Here is a 25818-nt window from a genome sequence, read left to right as displayed (position 1 = left end):
AAAAAGAAAGAAATATTTAATTGAAAAAAATAACAGATTTCATATAAACAGGGCATATATGTAAACTTAAAACATGCTGAAATATTTTTGGACATGAATATTGTCTAACACCAACATTCCAACTGCAACAATACAAAAAGGATCATCTGATTGTCCAAATAGCTGTCTAATGTTTGAACTAAAGGCAGAGTTTGCTTGGTCTTTAATTTCGTGTTTTTCTTTCTTATTTAAATGAATTCAAGATAGTGGAAACGACTTGTCTGCAGTTCATTTTAATACATCCTGAAATTATTCTTTAGCCCGGTATGCACAGGGCTCATACAGTATATTGCAGGTATGTACTACATTTCCAATCTCCTTATCGCATTGGTCACAACTACATGCAGGTCTGAAGAGGTTTATTTCTTCAGCATCAATTATTTGTGAGAACGACCTGAGTACAGATGCCGTAACGTCTCTGTCCAACAAGTTCTTTGCAGCAGACCCCATTCATTCCCATCAGAAAACACCCTGACATTCGCTCACAAACCCTTTTGTAATGTTAAGTACTTGGTGTCTGCCTGCCTCTTCATCTGTTCCATCCGTCAGTGTATTAAACGGTAGAAGACCCAACAGGCAAAAACAACCCAGTGGCTCGCCCAGCTCAGTTCAGACCACATCTGGATGGTGTGGATGGCTGCGTAACCCTGCAAACAGGAGTGACAAACGATCATATGTGGATAGAATATTTAACACAGACGACCCTCTCTCAGTTTGATCATTGCTGTTTGTGATGCATTCATGTGCCTGAAAACATAGTGAGACTACAGTCTATATTGTAAATTATTAAATTGCTGCCTAAACTGCACTGGATTTATCAGACAATGTAAACTGTTGATGACTATATCCAGTTTTCCCTGTATTTATATAGCACTTTTCCAGTCTTAACAACCACTTAAAGCCCTATACACTACAAGTCGCAATCCTTCATTCACACACATATCCATATAACATTTCTATACAAAGTTGACGACCCTCTCTACCTGCTGAGCCAAAGCCCGTCCACATGTATAATCGATTGTATATGTATAGAAGCCTGATGGTGCAGAGTAGGGTTTCCACGTTTGGAACAGCAGATCCCAGTCAGAGCAAGCCTCCTGTAATATAGATTACTAATGCTACACAAATCTGAGGGAATAAAAGGCAAAAGAGACACTTGGGCTAAAGATCAAGAATGCAACAATGCCCAAGTCAAGATCAATAAAGGTACATACTGGAGAAATAAAAAAAGGAAAAATGAGGCTCAGGAGACGTATGCCATTACGATCATCAGATACCCTACTGGTACTTGGACAAAGGAGGAGACGGAGGCCACTGAAATCAAGTCAAATAAGCTCCTCACACTGCATGGAGAATTTCACTAAAAATCTCAGACAGCAGAAACCTAATGAGAAGGAATAAGAGGAAAATCATGGATGAACAAGCCCTGAACTACACAAGGGGTAAAAGAAGTGGATGATATCAAAAAATCATACCAGTGGCGGGAAAAGGCTGATCTGAAAGACAGCACAGAGGCATTAATTAGAGCATAACAGCATTATAAGTGGAGGTGGAGCCCTGCTGGTTGGTCCAAAGGTGATCATGCATTTGACATCAGGGCCATGGAGCTTTGAACCCACCTACCGGAGGAGATTTTGCTGGCAGGGTCAGTGACTTCTTTTAAATGTCTCCTTAAAACCCACCTATGTAGACCTGTTTTCATTGTGATGCCTCTTTATCATCATCTTTTATTTATTTATTTTTATTGTCCTTTGACAGTTTCTATGTAATCAAGTTTTTATGTGAAATGGTCTTTATTTAATGAACGCTACTTTGTTTTTGACCACCTCAACATTTTTTTGCCACATTGCATCCTGTCGATTGACAGGAAACCAAAAACAAGAGAAGAAACAAAGCTTTTTGTAAACTCTGTTTTTAAAGGTCTTATACATAAACTTTATTATAATTAAGGGCCGAGAGATAGATATGACATTGATTAAGTCCGGGGTCATCCACACCACATAGGGCCCCTGTGCAGGCTGTTCAAAGAGGCCCCAAAGATGAGACAATCCAGCACATAACAGAAGGGAGTAAGATCCAGGCAGGTATGGCATACATGGAATGCCATAACCAAGTGGCTGGCATAGTGTACAGTAACATCTGTGCCAAGTTTGAGCTGGAAATCGCAAGGTGAAAATGGAAGACACTGTGGAACCTCCAGATCCAGATGGATAAAATGGTGATGTTAACCCACTGGACGTCATGGTGGTTGACAGACGGCAGAAGGGGGTGGTGATGTAGAGATTCCCAAGTGATACAACATCAAGAGGAAGGAACTAAAGAAGCTTGAAAAGTACCAAATGCTGAATGACGAACTAGAGAAGATGTGGAAAGTGAAGGCAAGGCAGTGGTGACAGTAGTAATCTGAGCACTCTGGCCTGTAACCCCCAAACTAGGAGGGTAGCTATGGGCTATGGACCCAGAGTTGTAGTTATATATGTATATAAGGATATTTATTAGATGGTGTGCGCTCTTACCTCATCTAACTCATGTTCATCAACTCCAGGATCAAACATAGAGCCCAGGTAAGTGAGGTGGAAGATTGCCAGGCAGCTAAAAACCAAGTTCAGTGCCACCACCCAATACTCCTACAGACGAGAACAAAAATAAAAAAGTATGAAACAGCCACAAGAATGAGTTTTTATTCTTATTCTTCTCTATTTAACAAGCTTCGATCAGCTGAACATTTCACCACACCGCTCAGTGTGTGAAAACACAGTTGACAGGCGGTAATAAACTGATTACAATGTTACAGAGCGATGTCCTTTCACGTGCATGCAAACAATCAGCCTGTTGGACAGCACAATAACCAATAGACTTAAGTGTCACCAGTAATATAACATTATCAATTCATGTTACCTTAGTTTAATACGTTCAGATGCTCTTTTCCAACAGAGAACTGAATGGAACCAGAATCCAGGTTTAGCTGCAACTGTTTAAGCAGCCAACCTACAGCTCTCAAGTATTTCCAGTCTGAGCCTGTGAAGCTTGTTACAGGTCTCTTAATGTCCTCATTCCCTTTTCTCCTCACCCTAAATAAATAACTATTTCACTTCTAATAGTGGTCATTTAGAAATTTTATATTTAAGGAGATGAATCCCACTGCCAAATTTTTTTGTGCTTCTTATATTATGTTTTACATGTAAATTTGTTTTGGGTCCAAACTCTCTCCTTGTTTTACTCATGCACAAGGCAGCGGGAGATTCTCTGTTCACAGAATGTAATGTATTTATTCCGTTGCGGAGATCACGTGATCTTGTTTACAGCACATAGGAATTTTTTTTTAAATTTTTTCATATTCGTGTCTGTCACATGTTAGAAGCTTCATCGACCCTGAAATCGATCTCTTGATTTATGCTTAGAAAAATGTTTTTTCTTAGTTTTAAACTCCTTATAATATGTTTCTCCAACTTGGAATATTAAGATTAAAAATGTTCCCTTGTAACACTGATAACTGTGGCTTTTGAATTCCCCCATACCTAACTAACAGATACAAAGACTTTGGTGCAGGTTGGTGTTAATAGCTAAATGTATGTCTGTATGATAAGATTGCTTAAAAAACTCTTCATATAGCTGAAACTAAAATGTGTTTTACCTTCTTGTGCTGATGGCTACAGCCGGGGCTACAGGGCCTGGAAAGGATACAGGCACTGAAGATGGACGCAAGCTTCTTTCTCAAAACTGAGTGGAAGAAAAAAATGTATCAACAACCTTAACAGTGTCACTAGAAAAAAACTGGTTAGCCTTTACCAACACTATAGAAGTAAGTCTAGAGTAAATACAATCAAATAAATACACTTATCTACAAGCAGAAATGACGTGTTCATACCATGTTCAACATATGTGATAAATCCCAAAGAGAGCAGAACTGCTCCCAGGTGAAAACTCAGACCCTGAGGAAAACAAACACAACTTCAAGTTCAAGAAGTGACAGTCAGTTGTTCAGCAGCAAACATGACCAATTCAAGTAGATGAGAAAGTGGTCTCAGAACTTCAAACCCATAGTGTTTCTCTTTTGAAATCCTTTTTGATTGCTATGCAGTTGTCATTGCAACATAAGTATCTACATGGCTACAGAAAAATGGATGATCTATATGCACTATATGCATGTAAACACATGGTCCAAATAGTGGACGATGTGCAGTGCACAGTGACAGAGACATTTTCACTGACAATGACCGGCATACAGTGACCAGAGGACATTGACCAGTGGACAGTAACAGTGTACATTGTAAAATGACCAGTGAATAATGACTAGTAAACAGAAACAAGCAGACAGTGGCAAATAAAAAGTGAATGTTGACAGTAACCAGCAACTGCTGACAGTACAGTAGGGCCGCAACTAAAAAACATTTTGATGATCAGTTAATCTGTTGATAACTATTTACAAGCTTTTTCTATATGTATTAGTCATCAGCAACTTAATAACGATAATTTCCCTTTTAGATATCTCATTTAATTCAGTAATTTAGTTAATTCAAATTCAGCACATATCTTTATTCACCTCAATTCAAGATACCGTAAACAAAATTTGAACTATTTATAATTTAATTGTAGATATCTGAAATTAAAGTTAGAAATATTTAAATTGAATTGTGGATGTGAATGGCAAAAGTAGTTTGATCGATATTAATCAAAATTAAAGTACGACCTGTCAGAATTTTTGGCATTGTTGGTGCAGGTAATGTTAATTATGGATAGTCAAACTTAGATACAATGGTTTGTATTTATATAACAAATATTACAACGGCTTGCCATAGGCCTGCTGAATGTGTGACAGTGTCGCAGGCATGGGTCAGTCTGTCTGAACGGAGGCATGGCTGTCACTCACAGCAGCGTCTGTCCGGCCACAGCAGAAAAGCTGTATTTGGTTAAGTTCAATGCTTAATTTACACAAAACTTGCAAGCAATGCAGCATCTTTTAGCAGCCCAAGAGAGTAATAATCGTCAGGCATTTAGTTTTTCTATCCAAACAAAGTAGTGATGCTGTTAACTTTCCTGTTTCATCTTACTCAAATGGGTGGACACCTTGTAAATGACCATTAAAGTTAATGTTTTTGATAAATTGTTTTAACACATGCAGATTTCTCTTCATCAGTGTAGTTGAATTGCTAACTATTTTTCATAATCAAATTTAATCAATATAATCCATAATGTTGCATCCCCAATGACACCGAGCAGTGACGGTGAAAGGTGTACAGTGTACATTGTATAGTTAGTTACAGTGAACAGTGACAATTATCTTGTGACCAGTGGACACTAACCACAGCCAGTGAACAATGTACATTGACAGTGAATAGTGACAGAGTACAGTCTATGTTGACAAAATTAACAGTCAATACTTTACAGTGACAGTGGGCACAGCGACAAACGCAGTGAGATCAGAGCTCGTTCACGTGAAGCAGCCGGTCAGTGTCTTTGTAGAAGAACAGTGGAAACAGTGAAAACATAGAGCTTATCTGGTTACAGCTGCTCAGTGATCAGAGCAAAAGCTGCAGTTGGTTTGTTCCGAGCTGGAGTTTCTGTGTCCTCCTCCACTCTGACCTGCTCTCACTTGAACTAATACATACTCATCACTAGTTATCAGGACCTGATCAGCACATGAAGTCACTTAGTTTTTGTTTGATTCGCTCTAGAGTTTATGAGGCTGCATTTAAACATCATGAAAAATGACTTCAACCTTTTGTGCTCAGTACAACATGAGACGTAACGCTAACAGTCAGGCCTCAGTGTTATAATGAGCGGAGCGACACCACCGATTAATTACTAAACACATGATCGTAAGTTTATCACCTAAATCATCCCAATAAAAAAAATGGAACAAATGAACAGGAGTTCATTTTAGGAACCTTTAACTTAGTTGAAAATTAAATTTTTTTTACTATGACCGTGAACTAGTTCTATGACAAAAAGGAGTATAACTATATATAAGCTGTTATCAAACCAGTTGTGCAGCTCCAGTGAAATTATATTTAGCGGAAGAGGGAGCCAAACGGCTCTTTAGATAGTAAAGGTTGCCAAAACTTGCTCTAGGAGAAGTTCGATAAAATACACAACGTGTAAAATTACTAAAATGGCCACAAAATCCAAAATGGCCAACTTCCTGTTGCTTTAATCAAATTAGTGCCAGTGAGGGTTTTTTTTCATAATGATACACGTGTGTAACACATTTCATGAAGATTGGTTAAATGAGATGGAATTGCTGCATTTTAGGGGCCGTTGTTGAGCCGTTTTGCAGTTTGGAGAGTTTCATATTAATAAATTATGAAACTCACCAAATAATAAACAATGTCATTGCACAGAGTAACATGAACAATGTAAAGTGGCGATGAACACTTTACAGGAAACAGTCATTATGTAAAATGAAAGTCAGAGAATAGTAACAGTGAGCAGTGTACTAAATAAGTGTGCACTGACCAGTTACTATTGACCATTGACAGTGGGCAGTGAGCATTGGGCAATGACTAGTAGCCACTGACAGTGTACAACATACATTAAAAGTGAACAATTACAGTGAACATTGCACTGGGGCAGTGAGCAGTGAACACTGTAGAGTGAGAATGGTGTGAACTCAGTAACAATTAACTCAGCCGTGAACAGGTATATTGAACAGTTGTACAGTGTTTAGTGACAATGTAAAGATACCAGTGACACCAATAGTGACCTTGAACAGCATGTTGAAGAAGCGGATCAGCCTCGGAATAAGTAGTTGCTCTGAGGTTAAAAGAACATGTAGCTGTCTCCATTATCTACAATAAGTCTGTTTTACAGAGGAGACTCGTATAAGACAGAAAATGTACTGTGACTAAACCAAATAAATAAAAAACTAAAAGTACACTTCTGAAAACTAGATACAAAAAATTGGAATATAACTTTGTTCACTAAAACTAAAAGACTACAATTTAATTGGGTGCAAAGATGAACACAGTATGCATCTTCTTACTAACATGCAGTAGGGCGCTGGCTGTATATGTCACCAGAATGGCTGGAAATGTCCCCAGTTTCATTGCGTTTTTAAAAACATCTGCAAAACACGGAGAAGAAAAAACAGTAAACACACAAAAAAATGATAATGTATTGATATAGTTTTGAATGTAGCTTTCATAATCTATCTACAAATTCCAGAAATCAAAGTCTGTTGGTCTGTACGTGAATTGCATATCTCTATAATGTTCACACTTGACACGTATTGTTAAGGAACCAATGAATATAGTTTTGAATCTGGCGCAATTTGGACAAGGGATACATTGAAGATTGTTTAACAGGGGTCAAGCCCTCTAGCAGCTGTAGAAGTGAATCATCAACGCAAGTTGTTGGTGAACAGCTCTTTGTGCAGCAGTATCAGAGGACTGAATTAGCTGAAGCTCACTTTTGCAGTTTCAGAAAGAAAGCTGCAACTAGCCTTACTGCAGCCAATTTTAAATTCATGTTTAGAATAAGGCTGCCGCAATTACTCTACGTCATCGATGACGTCGACGCTGAAAATGCGTCGACATCAACATTTTAAACCTACAAAAATTATGAATTTACCTTTCGATTTCTAAAACGTTTCATTTCAATTCATTATAACAAATGTGCTTCTTCAACATCACTACGTAACGCCGGGTTTACACCGGACACCGAAGCGCCGCGGCATTCTCAAGCGCGCAGGCGCCTGGCTGTTCACACGGGTCGCGCATTTCTCAACGCCAGTCAGCCCGTGATTCTGCTTTCTCCGCTTGTTGTTGTATGTAACCCGTTCAATGTACTGGTTTTGGGGTAAATGACGATTGTCTTCGTAGCCCCCCCCACTCCTCTCTTTCTCTCTCTGTCTATCTGCTTGTGTTCTTGTAGTGGATGGGCAGAGGGGGACATTTAATTATGTGATTGGGAAAATTGGGGAAATTAAAACTCCAGGACAACAGAAGGGGAATACAAAGTATGGGATGCATATTTGATAATTTATATCATATAAACTATGTCATAAATATCGTTTAAAATCCTTTTTCAGTGTGTTTCCTGGCGCGATACGCTCGCGGCGAGCGAAAATTTTTTATATTGTTCAATGTTATTCACAACAGTTGATTGACATGTAGGTTTAGCTAAAAGGAAGCCCCTATGTTGGTATGTTGTGGACCAATAGGATGAGGCAATGAATGTGGGGGGCGGGGTCAGACACAGAGGTGAGGACCCGAGTAAAAGATGTCAACATTAGACAACAGTCTGTCTCACGCACATTATTAAGCGAACTCGACGCCGAAACCATTGGTGCAGGGCGCGAGGCGCCCTTGGCGCAGCGCACCGCAGCCCATGTGAACCGCACAAAGGTTTTACAGCGGGGTGGATAGGAGGCGCCTGGCTTTCCTTGGCACGGAGCGGCACTTCGGAAATGAAATGAAATGAAATGGTCAATTTGATTTTTTGGTTAGATTAATCGACTAATTGGTAAAATAGTCAACAGATTAATCGATAGAAAAATAGTCGTTAGTGGCAGCCCTAGTTTAGAGCGGGCACTGCAGTAGCAAGTCATTGTGTCATTAATCAATGTGAAAAAAGAGCCCACACTTAAAGGGATAGTTCACCCAAACATTTTAATTAATTCATTATCTACTCACCACTATGCCTACGGAGGGGTGGCCAAAGTGACACCTTTGGAGTTTCAGGGGCAAACAGCGAGCAGCCAAATACAAAATATTCAAGTAACTAGCAACCAAGTCTTTAAACAGAAAAAAACAACAGAAAACATCAAATGTCTCCATATTGCTTCTGTGGTGTCTTTGAAGTGTCCGAAAACCCAGACATTTAAATTCAACTCGAAACCACTTCATTTACACCATGTCTTCACCCTAAATGTCCTCTGATATCTTCCTCAGGAGCCACGTTCACATTCACTAGCACACATTGCTAACAAGCTCTCCCCAAAGGGTACCAATGGGGTGCATAGCAACATCTCTCCTTCCAGTAGTATCGCTGCAGTGTCAGTTACTGCTGTGTATCGCTGATGTAGTCACGTGCACCTTGGGCGAGAGCATAGAGGCAAAAACTTGTGCGGTGTGAGCCCGCATGAACGTGAATGAGGCGCCAGGCAAGAACATAAGAACAGACATTTAGGCTCAAAACATGGTTGTAAATTACAGCATTTTGAGTCAATTAGAAAGTCTGGGCTTATGGGCACTTGGATGACACCACAGGAGCTGTAATTGCTGATTTGGCTCTGATACTTTTTACCCCTGAAACTCCAGAAGTTTTGTGGACTCAAACACGTCACCCACCACTCCATCTGTTCAGTAGTGAGTAGATAATGAGTGAATAAAATGTTTGGGTGAACTATCCCTTTAAGTATGGCCTCATTGTTACCTTGATTAATGACACAATTAGTTGCTAGTGAGTGAGTGAAATTGAAACTTCAATGTACCAGCCAAATAGTGTAATAACAAAAATAATACATTTCATCATGGAGATAATATTCTCAATTGATCATTCAATACAAACGTAAAATAGAATAGTGAGAAATGGAATTCACAATTCCAAAAGCCAAAGTGAGGTCTTCATGTATCGAGAAACAGCAGATCAGCAGTAAAATGTTAATTACAAAGGAATAACTTTGTAGGACATCAAAGTTATTCAGCTTTTAGAATACAATAAAAGTAGATATCTTCAGTGTTTAAGTGTAGAATGTTTAAAAGTCATAGTGGAGGCCAGGACTCACAGGTTTTCAGCCATCGGGACATGGGGATGTTCCAAGACGTCACCACCAGCACCATGGAGCGAGGCATCTCGACACTGAGAGGTTTCACGACACTCATGTCCCTGTTCTCACACACACACACACACACACACACACACACACACACACACACACACACACACACACACACACACACACACACACACACACACACACACACACACACACACACACACACACACACACACACACACACACACACACACACACACACACACACACACACACACAAAAAACCTTAAGAAAACAAGCCAGAGTTGATCTGGCCTGAAGCTTCATAAAAAGCAAATGGGAGGCCATCAATGCAGATCCTTGAAAAGATAAAGGGCACAGTTGAGCTGAAGCTTGAGATGATGTGTATCATCATCTACGACTACTGAGCAGAACATTTTGGAGTAACAAAGACAAAACTGGTAACACGGACAACGGAAATCAAGTACCAAAGGCATTTGGAAATAGAACGCTTGATACAAGAGGCAGCTAAAAAGCAGTGGAAGAAAGCCTCAGAAGAACAGAGGGGGGAATTAAAATACTCCAGGAGAACATCAGAAGCTGACTGACAACCTTGAGGCAGGCAGAATGCCTAAGAACAGCTCAGAAAAGAAAGGAACGAGCAAGAACTTTCTTTAAAGACCCCTTCAAGTTTGTGAAATCTCTCTTCACCACAAAGAAGCGAGGAACCCTGAGGACCTCGAAGCAGGACTTACAGGTGCACCTGGAAAAAAAATACTCATCCAAAGAGACATGATCTGATTGCAATTCCATCTGATATCCCACCCATTGAGCAGCCAGAACACAAAATGGATTTGTGAGCCCTCCGAAATTGAAGGAGGTGTCATAAGACCCAGGCCAGAACGCTGATCCTTATATATAAGAATGTTCCTAATGTTCTATGCTTCTTGTGGGAATTAATTAGAGTGGCATACCCAAAGCTTAGCGCAGAGCTGGAGTACCGCTACAAAAGATGAATGAATCCTCAAATATTAGCCAAGGTCAAGATATTGTCTAGCGTCATAGCCCAAAGGCTGACAAGCTATCTGTTGAAGAAAACAGCACATGGATACTTCAGTACAAAATTCCAGGAATTCCAGGGATCTCTTGATGTTTAGAACACCCTAGCATGATCTGGCACCAAATCTAATCAGCCAACAGTGAGAAGAGAGATCTACATGTCATATCCCTGATCTCGCTAATGCATTTGGGTCAGAACTACATAGTGTCGACTGGGCTGCTTTCGGCTTCTTTAAAGTACCAGAGCCCATAAAATGTTTTATTAAAGCCTTCTTTAAAGATATGCAATTCTGCTTCACCACACCTCATTTTACCGCAATATGGCAGTGTCTCGAAGTGGGCATCATGGCTTGCTGCACTTTCTCCGGCATTCACCACAGTTCTCTCACACTACACCGCTCCTTCACTCCCTTCACTGGTTACCAGTGGCTCCCCGTATTAGCGCTGCAAATAGATCGGTCTCCATACAGGACATGATTAACCTTACGCCGGCCACACACCGGACGCGTTAGCGTCGCGTAAGCGCACCGCCAAGCCTTAAATAACAGCTGGCTCCCATCCACTCTCATGTTAATCCCTTGTGCCGGCCACACCGGACGCTGAAGCGCAGCGCTGCACCAAAACTGCCTCGCGTCGTGCAGCGATCGTTTCGGCGTCGAGTCTATTTTTTGCGCTTGACGCGAGCGTAACGCTCCGGGAAACACAGTGAAAAATGATTTTAAACGATATTGGGGACATATTTTATATGATATAAATGATAAAATATGCATCACATAGTTTGTATTCCCCTTCTGTTGTCCTGGAGTTTTAATTTTACCAATTTTACCAATCACATTATTAAATGTCCCCCTCTGCCCCTCCATACAGATACACAAGCAGTCATAAAGATAGAAAGAGAGAGGGTGTGTGTGTCTACGTACTCTCCACATAGGCTTGAGTGGAGAATACGTAATTTACACTCGACACCCGACATTGAACGGAGCAAACAGCGGAGAAGTTCTTGAAGATGGATGACATTAAATTAATAATTGAAGTGGAGAAGTAGTACAGTGAGCTGTACGATCCTCGGCCGTGTTGTCTAAAGACAACATTAAAAAGGACAAATGCTGGGACACCGTTGCAGTTAATGACAAATATCAGCTGTATGTGTGATCACGGAGAGGAATCCCAGTATGACCGCCGCAGAGTTCAGCCTGTCCGGTGTGCAGCCCGGCCCCGGCGTGCTAGGGATCTACGCGACGCTTACGTGACGCTAACGCGTCCGGTGTGAAGCCGGCGTTACACCCAAGCCGGTCCACTCCGCATTGGCAAATCGGCTCCCTCATTGCGAGGGACACCGAGCGACTCAATAAAATCACAACTGTTTGCGGTTATGGCTCCCAAATGTTGGAACCAGCTCCCTATTGACATCAGGACAGCAAAAAGTCTACATATCTTTCACCACAGGCTAAAATCAAATCTCTCACGACTATACCTTGGTGTAATAACCATAGTAAGCTCTGAAGCTCTAAGCTCAAAAATTGATAAAAAGGCACTTGTGAAGACCATCATCATCTATCTCCGAACCCCTACATTGAACAGAGCATACAACAATGGTGTCTGATCTACTGAGTGGGCCACATGGCTTTCATATTACTGCCATACAAGCAAGAAGACAGTCAGATTTACCTTTAGCCTCAGCGTACCTTTAAGTTTGGCCTGTATCATTGATTGCAAGGCCAAAACACACAAAAGTGCAGAACCGAAGTTATGTCCCTAAGATCCGCTGGTGGCCGCTTACACCTTCTAACATCCACTGGTAGTTGGGAACTTAAATTCTGCAGAAGACCTTTAAACGTACGAGGGATATTCAGGATATTCTTTTCCTATATTCTGAAATATGATGAAATAAATCATCCTGAGCAATAAATCAACTACAACATAGAAGATTTTATTGTTGTACTCTGTAACGAGTACCAAACAAAAAACGACAAAGAGGGTAGAAAGAGTTCTCTTGTATGGGAACACTTCGGATTCGAAGAATCCGAAGAGGAGCAGCACCACACAATGTGCAAGACTTGCTACAAGGTGACTGCTCCTGTGGTGTCATCCAATTGTCCATAAGCCCAAATATTGAAATTCGACTCTAAACTGTATAATTTACACCATGTTTTTGGCTAAATGTCCGCTGATATCTTCCTCAGAAGCCGTGTTCACATTCGCATGCACTCACTGCACGCAAGCTCTTGCCCAAGGGTGCTTGCGGGGTGTGTGGTAGCATTGCTGCTTCCGGAAGCATCGCTGCATAGCTGCAGTTACTGCTGTGTATCCTCATCTGCCCTTTTGGGTGCGAGCATAGAGGCGTGAGCCTGTGCGGTGTCTGCACACACCGACGTGAACGCAGCTCCAGGAAGGAGGATGTCAGCAGACATTTAGGCTAAAATCATGGTGTAAATGACACCGTTTCCAGTCGAATTTGAATGTCGGGGCTTAAGGCCGATTTATAGAACTGCGACTGCAACTGTGGCTGGCCACGCAGTTGCATCGACGGACTCGTTTTGGTTAAGATTAAGATACGATTAAGACACATTTATTTGTCATTTTATTTATTTGGTTTATGGTTCCCCAAGGGTTGCGCGTGTTAATTCCCCGCCAGAACACTAGGCGGAGTAACGTGTTTTGTCAAAGACAAAACACACAAAGAAGAGATGTCTTCTTCTTCGCCGACTGTATATTTACATCGCTACTGCGGCTCCTCATAGCCTTTTTCTGGCAGACAAATCCGCCAGTCAGTGACAGGTTATACAAGTGGTCAATCTTTCGGATCTCTTCTGCCTAGTGCTCTTCTATTTGGTCTATATTCGTTCTTCTAAATCTTCCGTGATTTCTGCCGGTATTATGGGGTATGAAACCGGAAACTAGACTCTGGACGGAAGGTAATAAGCAGACCAATCACACCCTTGCTGGCTGCGTGAGGCTTGCGCCGCTTTGTCGTATAGTTAGAAAAATTGGCGGACGCATGCAAGCCGCAAGAGGGGGCACGCAAGCACGCAAGGGGCACGTTGCGTGTCTTGCGTGCCTGCGTAAAATCCTACTATAAATCGGCCTTTACAGACACTTGGATGACACCACAGGAACATTATGGAGGCTGTCAAGGTTTGAAGACGTGGTCCTCAGTAACTTAAATTGTATGACTCCAACGCTATATTACATTACATTACATTTCATTATCCAAAGCTACTTACAATAAGTGCATTCAATCCCAGGGCTACAAACCAAGAACAACAAGGATCAAGAAAGTACAATTTCTTCAAAAAATAAAGCAAGACCACAAAGTGATATAAGTAAGTGCCATTTAAGTGCTACTAAATTGTTAGTTCCAAAAATTGTTAGTAATTTTTTTTTTTTTAATTCAAGGTATGTTTTTAGTTTGCGGCGGAAGATGTGTAAACTTTCTGATGTCCGGATGTCGATGGGGAGCTCATTCCACCATTTAGGAGCCAGGACAGCAAACAGTCGTGATTTTGATGAGTGTTTAGCTCGCAGTAAAGGAGCAACGAGCCGATTTGCAGAAGCATAGCAGAGTGAACGGGCTGGAGTGTAAAGTTTGACCATGTCCTGGATGTAGACAGGACCTGATCCGTTCACAGCATGGTGCACAAGTACTAATGATATATATACTATATTTAAATTTTTCTGTTGAACTATGCCTTTAAGTCATGCTGTTGACAAACGTTCTTAGGAAAGAGCCCTAATGTCCCACACCCAGGTTGTTAGTCTTTTGCCTGATAATGTTTCCCTTTTCATTAGATAGAGGGCAACATTTGTATAACTTTTTAAGTTATACAAATGTCAGAAGACTCTGCACAGACAAGCTTCATATGGAGTTCTTTCACAGGATCAATGCTGAACAGTAAGTGTGAACATTTTCATATATGTTGAAGTGAACTTAACTACCTCTTATTTAATATCCTGTCAGTTTTGTCAAAAATAAGAATAAACTATGAATAGCAAAAAACTACATATATAATTTACCCTGGGGTTTATTAACACATTTGGCATTCAATATGCATGTGCGTTATTATCATAAAACAAGTATATATTATATTATAACATAGGTGCAGCGTAATGAGCTCCTCAGCTCCAGTTGAACTTACCATCTGATGTTGTCTTTTTCTTCAGTGAAGCCTGCTCCAGCTAACTTGCTGGTGCCTTCACTTAGGTAACCCACAAAGTAGTTGCTGAAGTGGAAGGACACTGCATTCTCATAAGCATGCAGCCACCTGTACATCACAGCAGATAAAAAAAAACACAGAGAATTTTTCCTCCAACTGAAAAACATTGATCACTTTACCACTTGAACTTAAATCATCTTTAAAGATGTTTGCTTAAATTCCACTGAGTTTAGGTTAAATGCTTCAAATGCACAGATTGTGAACATCTTAATCTGATTATTCCCACTTCCTGCATTAACCTAATTTCAAACATACATCTATAAACACAGGAGTTTCTAATGAAATAGGGAATCTCACATAATAGCCCATAGCCCACCATATTAGCACACAAGAAAAAAAGACCATATTAAGGCTTTTGTATGTTTAAGCAGAATAACCAACTGTATATAAAGGATGGTTGACTTGACAACTCTCAAAAGTGAGGGGATGAAAATGTAGAAATCTCGCAATGTTCAAGAAAATAGTAATATAATTCCTGATTCAGTCTCATGATCCAAAGCGAAACAGATTTTGCTTTCGAGGGCTCTGTGTTCACATATGTACATCGAATTATGACAGATCGTTCTAAGTTAATTTAGAGCAGCCCAACCTTTTTTGTGCTACGGACCGGTTGGATGTCAGACAATATTTCCACGGACCGGCCTTTAAGGTGTGGCTACTTAGCCTCACTACGGAGGCTCTCTGGTATGGCCTCTGGTGACATCGGTAGATTTTTTTTTTAATTTAACGAAATTAACGAATTGTTAATACGCGGTTCCAAATGAATTAGACAGAGACGGACGGATACCAAAGCTCCATAATGCACATGCTGCTCTTCTGTGCGCTTTGGAGAGTTTTTTTTGTTATTTAAAATTAAAAATTAATTTGTTAATTTAAAAAAATTCCACCGATGTCACTACAGATATGATGTCGAAAACGGCAACAGAGTTTTTAGTGCTGTTTTGGCGATCTCAGGGTATTCTGCCGTGACTTTAATCAAGAACACCAGCAGAGTTGTTTTCTAGAACATACTTTTAGGATGCCGTCATTTGCGATCTCCAGCAGCTGATCTTCTTCTTGCACAGACATGCTGGATTCACCGGGTTTGTTGACAAATGGGTCCGACAAATACCGTGTGGGTTTGTGTTCAGCGAAAAAGTCACGTGACCGAGACAAGCGTTTTGACATGCGTAAAGCATGAGTCATAACGGAGAGGATCCCGTCATTTTTCAAAATAAAACGACGTTCAGAATCAGATAATAAATAAAACGGAAATAATGTAAGTTGTTTATTCTTTCTGTGCGGCCCAGTACCAAATGACCCACAGCCCTGTACCAGTCCCCGGCCCAGGGGCTGGGGACCACTGATTTAGAGGGCTGAAAGGGACCAAGAGTGATAAGTGGTGCAAAATTCTTTCAGACCCATTTTGTGCAAATGCGACGGTTATAAATAAGGCCCCAAGTCTTACTATAATCACACTTCAGCAGTAAGTGAAGAAAATGCCGATAATTTTAATTTTAACTCCTTCTCAAAAAAACATGGTCTGTTTTCAAAACAGTGTATTATAAAAAGGTAATGTATTGACAAAACTTCACGACAAAAATAAAATAAAAACCTCTTACTTCTGAGTGACTGTGTTTCCATAGATGGGTATGAACAAAGGGAAGAGGTAAGGGCCGATGCAAGTTGAGAACAGCAAACAGATCTGACTCTTCAGGAGGCTAAGGAATGAACTCTGCATCCACGCCCAGCTCTGAGGAAAAAAAACACCTAATTTGTTCTACAGGGCACTATACAGTAAGAAAACCAGGTGCACAGTGAAAGGGAGCATCAACTACTCACCGGTTTTCTGGCTTCAATAGCAATCATATAACTGGAAAAGCTGATCCAAGGACCAAATACAACAGTGCCCACAAAGAAAAGATAGCCCAGGAACTCAGCTGGGGAGGGGAGGCTGTTCACTGCACCTCTGTCCAGGTCAAAGGCCAGAGATATTGCCTTCATGGCTACCACCATCTGAGAGCCTGACACACGCACACACACAGTAAAGTTACGATACTGGCAGTTGGTAACTTAAATTGTGCAGACCTTCAAACTTACAATGGATATTATCCATCTTGTCCCGTATTCTAATATGATTGTAGCTGGATGTAGCCAGTGACTACTATTAACAGGATAGCTGCCAAGAAGGGAAAGATCTTATGACAGAGATGAAAGACAGTTGACCGAAGGGAATAGACCCCACTGGGGCTGGCATGGGTTAGCTACCCTTGCAGATTCTAGCTACCCTTGGAATTGAAACGACAAAGAGGACAGCAAGCAAAATATAAGTAGCTAATACAGTTAAAGAATCTGACAAGAAGCTTCAGTTGTGTCCCTGTGGCTGGAGGAAAATAACATCGGTATAGGGCCCAAAATACACCACGGAAAGAAGAAGGCTTGATCAAGAGAGAGCAGGGGTCTTGCATTGATCAGTATTTTCTAAGAAGTCAATCAAGTGAAGTCCAGCAAACCTGGCATCAGCCCTCTGAATCTGAGCCAAAAAAGAATGCTGTCTGTCGTCTAACTGATTATGTTAGTTTCCTCTGCCAAGGAGGTTATGTTTTCTGCAGTGTTTGTTTGTTTGTTTGCAGTATTACAGAAAAACTACATGACGGTCATGTTTAGGGGACTGATAATTATGAGTGTGTGAAATTTGGTGCAGATAGAAAAAAATACAGAAAATAAGGGGACTCAGTGTTTACCTTGGAATTAATTTGATGTATGGCGGTAACTGGGGTGCATTAAGTTCACTCTCACTCACTACAAATTCCGAGTGACAGGTGCACAGACTAAAGAGATAGTAGAAATATAAGTTCTCTCGTTAGAGAAGGAATTCCATTGATGCCAAAATAGCAGCAGAAACTATGAGGCCTGACTGACTGCTTGAGTAGGTAAAAATACGAGCGAGCACGCTGCATATAGCACTGAAAATAACGCTGCACACACCCGGTTAGACATCTCTTACGTTATTATGAAAAGTGAAAAATATATTTTGGTTCGTTATGAAATTGTGGCAGGACAAATTAGAATATGGCAGGCCTCTACAGTCTAGATAACTAAAGGCAAACCCTGGGATTGTTAGACCTCGACAGAGAAATGCTCTTATGATTGGTTATCGTGTCTTTTTATTTATCAATGACACTGTGAAATAATTTTACACCCAAATACTGAATGAAAAGATTACTTGTAGTATCAAGAAGCGTTTAACATGAAAAACCCAAACACACAAAACTCACACACAAGAGTTTGTCAAAAAGAAAGACTATGACCTTGGTACAGTCGGTCCCCTGACTCAAACTCAAACAGAGCCTTTGGAGGGTTTTACACCAGAAAGTAGCGCAACAAACCTGAGAGCAGCTGAAAAGAATCATCATCATCATCATCATCATCATTAAAATAGCCTCTCGCCATAGTTCCACAGGATTCTGACAGAAAGTTGGTAGGTTGGGTGGGGGAATGAGTACAGCTACTGTATGTTGCTATTGCTATGAACAGCTCTTTTGGATGATTCTTCAACTGATGCTTGTTGATTGTATTGCCTGTGCATGGTGGGTGTGGAACATCTGAAGTTTAATTTCAGTGCCCATTTAAGTTTAGATCAGCCCCACTGCCTGCGTGACAGCCATGACTGTCATGGCTGTCACGCAGGCAGTGGGACTGCATGCTGAACACACAGTTCCCAGCAAACATACAGCGAAAAAAGTCATATTAATATAATATTAGCAACATAACATGAGATTGACAACTTTCAGCATACATTCACTGCTAAGTAGTTTTCTGTATCTCCCTTTCTCATTGATTAATCTGGAAGAAGGTCAACCTCTACAGTGAGCAGGGTGAAAACCATTGCCCACAAAGCTGCAAGATTTCAAAGTGTAAATGTATTTATATAGCAGCTTTACCAGTCTTATCAACTTAAAGCGATTACAATACAAGCTAAATTCACTCATTCACATATTGCAAAGTATCTCTGACATAACGACAGAACTGTAGAAAACAGGAAGAGGAACTTTCTCAGACCAAATTAAGGAATAATTACCTCTTATCTTATGCCAGGTCACCATGTCAATTAACTGCATCTCTCTGAAATGAAGAGGGAGAAAATGCAGTAAGAAGAATTATACAGGAAATTCTAGAACATCTACAGACTCCATTATCAAAGTAATTCAAGGGGAATTTGGACACAAATACAGAGGGACTTGTGAAACTGCTCAATGAAGTAAATGGTAAATGGACTGCATAATACTAGTTTATTCTCATCGACTACTTTAAGTGCTCTATAGTATACTGTAAGTCACATTCAGCCACACATTCATACAACACATCTACATTTATTTTCCTATCACACATCATTCACACACTACCAGTACAGCTGTCAGGAAAAACTAGTTTAATGATAAACCAAAACAATATTCCCACATACACTTAATTAGCTGCATTTTAATTAAAAACCAAAAGGTGCATCTTAAGGACACAAAGTAATACAAAATACATAATTCAGTAACTTCAGCCTTTTTTAAACAGACTAAACAGTGCTTTCATGCACAAACATGAAATAAAAAAGTCCAACTACCTAGAAGTAGTTTCAATAAGACTCAAATGATGTAGCTTTAGCTGAGAATACCCACTGAATACGGGTCCGGGTTGCAACCCACCAGTTAAGAATCACTTATCTAGATACTAGTGTCTCTGCACTACAATGAAATATGCACGCACAATTCTATGAACTTTTCCAAAGTAACTGTATTTGATTCCTTTTGTTTATCCAATTTTTTACGTACAGTTCTATGAGTGTAAATGCTAGTTAACATGCTACGTTGGGAGGGTTGCTTTAAAACTGTATACAAAATACATGCCCTTATCTGTAACTTGTAACTTATTCCATTACGTCACTACAAGTGAGTAATGTTTTTTAAATGCTTTCGATTATTTTGTATTTTACCTTGTCTTGTTACAGAGCTAGTAGCCAAAATGTCAACAATTGTCTTTCTTTCTTCCTTCCTTAAGGTTGCCTGTGAGCACCAGGGTGACTATTGACTTACCAACGTAGCCCTGACAGCCTCCCCCCAGCCTGTCTGTAGCCTGTGGTCACCAGTAGTGGCATAGTACAAAGATTTTTGCATTGTTTTCTCACCCTATAAGGAGGTAGATGAGGATGACAACCGAAAGGAAGGGTCCTCTGGTGCAGGAGTTTCGACTGAAGAGCAAAGCAAGGTAACAAAGTGCACTGAGCAACAGCACCCAAAGCATTTGGGACTCAAAAAAGAGGTAGAGGCTGTAGATCCCAACCAACACTGAAACTACATGCTTCACAGTGGACAAACCTCCTGAGGAAAGCAGACAGGAAACATATAATTACAAATCCAATAGTTTCAAACAGCCTCTCACCTCAAAATCGTAAATTTTAGGAGGCCAATATTAGGTCATAATATAATAAATTTGTAAATGCATACAGGAATCTGGAATCAATGTGTGCGCGATCAGATTTGTAAAAAATCTGTAATGTGTCATGAGGTTTGGAAGTGTTTTGCAATTTGTACATGTGCACACAAATCTGCAAATTTTGTGCATAGATCTGTGAACGTGTAGATGAATGTGTGTGGGCTTAGATCTGTGAATGTGAAGATGAATGTGGGTGGGCTTAGATCTGTGAACGTGAAGTTGAATGTGTGTGGGCTTAGATCTGCAAACATAAAGACAAATCTGTGAATAAGCGCAAAGATCTGTAGATAAACCATACATAGATATTAGGGCTGAAAGGGTAAGTCTCACACATACACATGAAAAAGGGACAAAAAATACCTCTGCTCAGGGTAGAAAAGATATTGAGCAGATACAGGCAAATCCCTACATGTATTTGCAGATCTGCCACAGCAGTAGTGTGGTAAAAATAATGGGTAAAAGAACAGCTTATTGACTGGTCTGTATTTCCAGATCTTGGAGTAAAACACATTCCCTTTTCAGCCACTAATATCTTGTGTACACAGATGTATACAAATTAACACATCTATGAACACATTTACAGATTTTCTACAAATTCATGTGTCTACACACACTGCAAATGTCAGTACTTTTTTTTTTATATTAAAAACACATTTAGGCAAACACAGATTCTAAATGCACATTTGCAGATTGCTGTTGGCATTCGCAAATCTCAGAATGCATTCCTGGACTCTTTCACACATTTATAAAAATGATTACACACACACATTGATATACAGTTAAACAACTCTCCACACAAATAAAATTGCAACATAAACCGTACAATTTGTGTTGATTCTAGACAGTTATAATTAATTAAAATTAAAGTAACTAGATGAAAGGTATCTTTTATCTATTTCATTGTCATTAGATTTTTAATGTGACAGGGCAGAAGACCAGGAGTCTGTGCTGAAACTGAGAAAAATCATATCTGTATGTCATTTTAGGTCATTCAAAACTTAGCTTTCAACTGTGTCAATGGCAATAACAGTAAAGACGAGGCTACATTTGGAGGCTGCTGCTAGTTTATTGTTACTCACCAAGTGTGAAGCACAGTCTGCAGATGAGGCAGAGCAGCATCAGTCTCCAGACCTGCTGCAGGCCTTGCTGCACGGTAGCTAGACCACAGCTCTCAGCCAGCTCGTGCCACACCAGCAGCCTGCTGGACATATCCATCCTGCAAGCAAACACACACATGTTCTGCATAAAACTGAGGCAAATTGAGAAATAAATCATTCTTTCTTAAGGATTTCAGACATACAGAAAATACAGGAAATAAACACAAGCCTAATAGAAATACTGAGTTTAGAAAGTATTTATGACTGTATTGTGATGGAGTAAAATACATTAGTAATATATATATTACTCACTCGATTTCGATTAAGGGTGCAAATACTATTTTGACCATGGACAATCTGAAAGTAAACATTCAACCACTAATAAAATGATTTTACATATTAACATCTCTGACCTAACTTTACAGACATAACAAACTCTAAGATCTTGCAGCTACTGCACATCGTTAACCAATTTAACCTTAGTTGCTTTCAGAAATGTCTATGAAGTTTTAGTGGTTTAACTGCAACACAATTCTGAGTAGACCGTGGCAGAGCAGAAATTAACGGACCCGAGGGATGCAAAGTTAGCCTGAGCAGAGAAAGAGGCCAGTCTTCTTCTTCTTCTTCTTTTATTTCTTCTTCTTTTAGTTCTTCTTCTTCTTTTTCTTTTATTTCTTCTTCTTCTTCTTCTTCTTCTTCTTCTTCTTCTTCTTCTTCTTCTTCTTCTTCTTCTTCTTCTTCTTCTTCTTCTTCTTCTTCTTCTTCGCTCCACACGCATCCCTTATTTCCTGGTGAAAAACTCGTGTCATGGCGCATTACCGCCACCTATTGGACTGAAGTGTCTCCCAATATTTGGCAGATATGAGCTGTGAGGAAGACTGAATACCTCTATCAAGGAGGTTATCGTCTTTGTGTGTTTGTTTGTTTGTTTGTTTGTTTGTTTGTTTGTTTGTTTGTTTGTTTTAATCAGTTAGTTTGTTATTTAGTTAATTGGTTATTTAGTTATTTTGTTTGAATAAGAAATCTGGATCTAGTGAATTTTTTATTTGAAAAAATGTTAAGAATATTTAAATAGCGGTTTTCTAGTCTTGATGAACACTTAAGCACTTTAGAGTACAGTTCTACATTCACAAAGAAATTCATACAGTGCATCTATGTGCAGCACTTTATGAAAAGGGGCATTTTGAGGTTCAGTATTTCATGCCCAAGGACACTTCTACTATGGCTCATCACATCCTACCACAAAGACTGGAACAATAAATTGGCTTCAAAGGAACAGCCCAAACTTTCACAGTTCCTCAGGGGTCTGTGCTTGGCCCAATTATATTTACCTCATGTATGCTTCCATTCGGACACTTTATCAGGAAACACTGTTAATTATACCCAGATATAATTATCTATGAAACCAGAAGAAGAATGTCTAATCTAAAAAAAACCTGAAGTTATAATACTTGGTTTTGAGAGTTATCTTTGATCCACATTTGTACTTTGATTCAATTTTCAAATAAATTTCAAGGACTGCCATTATCCACCTATGTAATATTGCAAAAGGGTGGCATGTCCTGTCTCGAAAAAATGCTGAAAAAGTCCACACCTTCATTACCTCCAGACTTGACTAGTATATTTCCCTATAATCAGGCTCTACCAGTAAGTCTTTAAATACTGCAGATTGTCCAAAATGCTGCAGCTGACAAGTACCAGGAAGAGGGATCACATTTCTCCTGTAGAAATATAATTTAGAATTCTCCTCCTCACCTTCAAGGCCTTTAATAATTGGGCACAATTATACCTTAAAGAGCTGATAGTACCATATCACCCCACTAGAGCACTGCACTCCCAGAATTCAGGCTTACTTACTCATCCCTAAAGTCTCTAAAAGTAGAGTCAGAGCCAGAGCATCCAGCTATCAAGCTCCTATCCTGTGGATTAATTTCCCAGTTTCAGTTCAGTAAGCAGACACCCTGTCTATGTTTATGAGTAGGCTTAGAACCTTCCTTTTAGATATAGTTTATAGTTGGAGTTGGTTCAGGTCTCACTTGGACCGGCTCTGATTGTCAGGGGAAACATGACACATGCAGTTTCTCTTTCCTCCTATTCTCATCAATAAATGTTACTGACTTGTCTTTTTCCCTGGAGTCTTTGAGCTTTCATTTGCAGATCTAGGATCACAATACAAATCGTGACGGTGGATCGTGATCATGGCTCACGATTGTGGATCGTGGTGGCAGCTGATTTCAAAATAAATCATGAAGGTAAGACCTTGTAGTTACAATATATTCAAAATGTCGATGGGTTAGGTCAATGGTGTCAAGAGAAATATATTATCACGATAATCATAATGGTAATGAAAAGATAAACGCAATAGATAATATCAAACAAACAACTATATAACTTAATCATATTAGTCATATGAGTGAACTTCGTGTTGTTTCTAATTTATATAGACTCAGAGTAGATCTTAAATGCAATCCTGATTTATTAAAATGATGGGTTAGACCTTGAGAACTAGACTTTATGTATGGGACATTTCCTAATAGACTTAAAACGTTTTCTTTGTATATATCATATACTGTAAAGTATTCAATTTCTGGCTTCCAACTTGAGGGATTGGTTTGTGTAACACACATAAGGATTTCCAGAATCCTTATGTGCATTGATATTGATAAAAAGTGATAATTGTTTTCTGATTCATATTGGAAAATTTGAGTTTCCAACAATTGTATCCTAGGAGGAATATATTGAATGTTTATTCTGAGTTCGAAAAGAAATAGCTTTGATTACCCCTTGAAATTCTATCAAGGTTACAGGAAAAGTTTTACATCTCAGAAATCCCTCATAGCCAAAAGTTGAGCTTCATCACTTTGTAAATATGCAAAAATTATAATACATAGCTGTCAATCCAATGTTTTCAATATAATGATTCGTTCTTATAGCTGTGCTCAAAGCACAATTTGCTGCTGTTAGAGTCTGTTATGGAAATATAGACAGCTTCTGTGATCATTTTGTTTCATTATAACAACATAGTAATATAAATGGTGGGAATCGTTTAAAAAGGTTCTGACCAAAGATGACAAAAAAGTCAACAGAACCACTTTGTTTGTGTAGAGACCAGCTGGTATATAGTAAGGTGACATACTACTAATACTACTAGATCTACTACAGCAGTAGTACGAGTAGCCTATCTCTGCTCCACTACCTGTGACACTATAGCCTCCTTATTTGCTTTTAAGTTACTGGGTGTTAAACTTCAGGAGGTCCTCCATCTTCCAGCTGCTTAGCGGTCTTGTAACATATTGACACCGCCTCCAGGAGTCCCCAGACCGGGCCAACTGACAGCCCCGCGCCGGCAGGGCGGCTCCTGCATGACCCGCGTCTGGCTACAGCTCTCCTGTGCGCCTGCAGGGGGCAGTGCAGCGGGGCTTCTGTCCATGGTGCTGAAGATTCGGCTGGCTCTGTCCGGGGTGCTGAACAGCTCAGGGTGCTGGACTAAGTGTGAAGCTGCTTTCGTTCTCACTCAGTAGTTCTGATGTCCTCCGCTGCTTTGTCCGGCTGGTAGTGAGTGTGGTGCGCTCCAAAGAACGAGTGTGTGCCGCCCGGACATGTCGGAGAGGAGGGGGATGGGATGGCAGTAGCGAGTGTAAGGTAAGGCTTCATGTCGCTCTGACAAAGAGCATGAAGCGCAGACACTTGTCGGTATTTTCTGTACCGCTGCAGCAGGCCTGTCTGTGGATTTCACACCAAGAAGGGAGGACCTGATGAGGCCGGATGGACGACAGCTCGTCGCAGATGTCAGCGAGCTGTGGTTCCGTGGAGAATACTGAAGCTGGTCCGTATGTGCAGACAGGCTTTTAAACCGATTATCACTGTGGCTCGTTATTTTCAGCGCCTACAATGGCGGCCCGGTGTCGATACGGTCTGTTGTGAAAAGCGTTGGACGCTGGTCACAGCTGCTCTTTTTATGTTTCAGAGAGGCCTCGTCGGCTTGGCTTACATCCCTGCTGTTACGAACATGCCTTGTTCTCTCTAATTCATACTCGCAGTCTGTTTGTGTGTATGGTAATGTGTGTTGAAATGTAGCTGCAGTCAGTCCACATCTAACCTGATGTCATTCTGAGGCCTCCCATCAGTTCACAATGTAATCCTGTGACCATGTTACCAAACTGTCATGACCATTCAATCACATGCAATATAAAATAAAGTTAATGTATTTTTTGTAATTATTTTATTT

General features: G+C 40.2%; 1 protein-coding gene across 1 annotated transcript; it reads right to left on the bottom strand.

Moving 5' to 3' along the window:
• LOC133005414 (protein-serine O-palmitoleoyltransferase porcupine-like) lies at nt 1-22285 on the bottom strand. Its single transcript, XM_061075085.1, has 13 exons — nt 22160-22285; nt 21573-21709; nt 20186-20378; nt 19091-19134; nt 16852-17033; nt 16632-16762; nt 14953-15078; nt 9767-9867; nt 7026-7102; nt 3908-3971; nt 3674-3759; nt 2556-2666; nt 1-686 (listed from the first exon to the last, which is right to left on the bottom strand). The coding sequence occupies exons 2-13, from the start codon at nt 21706-21708 to the stop codon at nt 585-587; spliced, it is 1353 nt and encodes a 450-aa protein (XP_060931068.1). The 5' UTR covers nt 21709; nt 22160-22285; the 3' UTR covers nt 1-584.
• Nucleotides 22286-25818: the final 3533 nt, after the last annotated feature.

The sequence above is a fragment of the Limanda limanda genome, chromosome 7, assembly GCF_963576545.1.
Source record: "Limanda limanda chromosome 7, fLimLim1.1, whole genome shotgun sequence".
Classification (NCBI taxonomy): Eukaryota; Metazoa; Chordata; class Actinopteri; order Pleuronectiformes; family Pleuronectidae; genus Limanda; species Limanda limanda.
This window is presented reverse-complemented; position numbering and strand designations above follow the sequence as displayed.

Coding starts and splice junctions, on each gene's coding strand:
- LOC133005414 (XM_061075085.1), bottom strand. CDS start 21,708: ATGGATATGTCCAGCAGGCTGCTGGTGTGGCACGAGCTGGCTGAGAGC. Junction 20,379..21,572: donor CAGACTGTGCTTCACACTTG/GTGAGTAACAAT, acceptor TGCTTTCCTCAG/GAGGTTTGTCCACTGTGAAG. Junction 687..2,555: donor ATGAACATGAGTTAGATGAG/GTAAGAGCGCAC, acceptor TCCTGTTTGCAG/GGTTACGCAGCCATCCACAC.